We start from the raw sequence: 2500 nt of genomic DNA, 5'->3' as shown, positions 1-2500 counted from the left end.
GCCGCTCAAATCCTGGCAATTCATCGGTTTCGCAGGAAACGACTTTCACGATCAGGCGTTCCCACCCATAGATATGCCCCGCCCCTCTAACCTGGGATAGCGTCTCTCATTTGCTGACTTTTGATTGGACGACCCGTCGATGCGCCCTCAGAACACCAGCTTGGGCGGTGAAGTGGCTCAGACTCTATTATGTAGAATGCGGAGCGCAGCGATTCAGCGTAATATTTGAGTCTGGAGAGAGACCAGCTACGGTGGGATGTCTCTCTGTCTGCCGGTGCACTGCCCCGCTAGTCGTCCGCTCAGTCGTCCGGTAGTCATCCGCTCAGTCGTCCGGTCAGTCCCTAGGAAAGTGACCCCGTGGGTTTCTACCTTTCCCCCCCCCCCCCTCTCTCCGCCCGTCTGACGCTCGACTTCCTCTCTTCCTCCGACCCACTTTCTCGTTCTCTCCTTCCCCCCCTCCCCCGACCAGGTAGGTCAGGAGGGAGGGAGGGAAGGAGAGAGGGAGGGAGGGAGGGAGGGAGGAAGGGAGGGAGGGAGGGAGGGAGGGAGGGAGGGAGGGAGGGAGGGAAGGAAGGAGGAGGAAGGAAGGAAGGAAGGAAGGAAGGAAGGGAGGGAGGGAGGGAGGGAAGGAGGGAGGAAAGGAGGGAGGGAGGGAGACGTGGAGGAGGGGGGGCTAGTGTACGGGGAGGATGACGAGAGACCAGCGGAGAGAGAGGCGCGGGAGAGAATGGGCGAACGTCAGCGAGGCGCGTCGAGTTCGAATTAGACCTCCTCCAGAAAGAACAGAGCAGAGACGGAGGGAGGGAGGGAGGGAGGGAGGGAGGGGTGGCCTCGGAGGAGAGAGAGAAACGGAAGAGAGGAGAGGGGCTCGCGCTGGAGGAGGAGGGAGGGAGAGAATCAGACGGCAGCAGATACATAAGGAGGGATGGAGGGATGAACGGGGAGGGAGGGAGGGAGGGAGAGACAGTCTGGCGAAGCTCCGCCTCCTGAAGCAGCATGCGGTCACTGAGCCGCTCGCAAACACATGTTTGAAGAATCAGCAGCATTTCCTCCTGAATCCCGTCTGTTCTAAACGCCCCTCAGGTCCAGAAACACCAGGGTTTAAGAACGCAACACCTTTTCTATTTTGGTTTGTTTTGTTTTAGCGTAACCCTTATTTATACAAAGTTACACAAACGTTATTTACATACTTAACACCAATTTAGTCTTGTGGATCTCAAATGACATCTTTTAACATCACTTTGGTAATAGAGGTTAAGAAGGCAGCAGCTCACACTCTTGGCCTCAGGGTAGCGTGACGCGGTGTGGTAGGTAGAACACACACACACACACACGCACACACACGCACACTCACACGCACACGCACACACACACACGCACACGCACACACACGCACGTGCACACACACACACACACACACACACGCACGGCGCTGTCGGTAACGCGAGGGAGGAAGCGGACCTGTTCCGACACGAGCTCCTCTCCTCCTCCGAGCAGCTGTGTGGACCGCAGGCCAGAACACTGAGAACCCAGAACACTGAGAACCCAGAACACTGAGAACCCAGAACACTGAGAACCCGGAACACTGAGAACCCGGAACACTGAGAATCCGGAACACTGAGAATCCAGAACACTGAGAACCAGAACACTGAGAACCCAGAACACTGAGAACCCAGAACACTTGAGAACCCAGAACACTGAGAACCGGAACACTGAGAACCCAGAACACTGAGAACCAGAACACTGAGAACCCAGAACACTGAGAACCCGAAGACTGAGAACCCAGAACACTGAGAACCCAGAACACAGAACACACTCGACAGGACCGGTCTGGTCTCACACACACACGAGCACACACATGCACACACATGCACACACGCACACACACACGCACACACACACACACACGCAGAGAGACAAAGTCTGAGACTGATACAGGGAGCATATGGTCGACCAGGGGCGTCCCCGCATCAAGGGATCATCGAGAGGTGTGTGTGTGCGCGCGTGTGTGTGCGTGTGTGTGCGCGTGTGTGTGTGACATTTGAGCTGCTCTGCTATTCTTCTGCCCTTTTTTTGGAGTGACTTGAACTGTTACCCTTTCCATACCTACACACACACACACACACACACACACACACACACAATATCCAGCACTGCAAGAGAAACGTATTGAGCCCCTCCCTCCTCCTCCCTCCACAGTCAAGCTGTTTGAGGTGATCGAGACAGAGAAGACCCTCTACCTGGTGATGGAGTACGCCAGCGGAGGTGAGACACACACACACACACACACACTCACACTCACACTCACTCACACGCACGCATACACTCACACACTCGCACACACTCACACACACACACACACACTCACACGCACGCATACACACGCACGCACGCACACACACACACACCTCACATACACGCACGCATACACACACACACACACACACACACACACACACACACCATCACACTCATATGTATTGATTGATTGATTGATTGG

The 2500-nt window shown here is 55.3% G+C and overlaps 1 protein-coding gene across 1 annotated transcript in view; it reads left to right on the top strand.

The window, feature by feature from the left end:
* The window catches only part of LOC311310152 (MAP/microtubule affinity-regulating kinase 3-like), a gene marked incomplete at its 5' end in the record, with an annotated part of 43479 nt that overhangs the window by 28125 nt on the left and 12854 nt on the right, over positions 1-2500 (top strand). Inside the window, one exon of the mRNA XM_084439576.1 lies at positions 2200-2265. Within this exon, the coding sequence (XP_084295702.1) occupies positions 2200-2265 (66 nt within the window). The remainder of the gene's footprint in view (positions 1-2199; positions 2266-2500) is intronic.

This window comes from Borostomias antarcticus, assembly GCF_949987555.1.
Source record: "Borostomias antarcticus genome assembly, chromosome: 6".
Taxonomy (NCBI): Eukaryota; Metazoa; Chordata; class Actinopteri; order Stomiiformes; family Stomiidae; genus Borostomias; species Borostomias antarcticus.
Note: the sequence above shows the minus strand (reverse complement) of the source record. Positions and strands in the feature narration are given on the sequence as shown.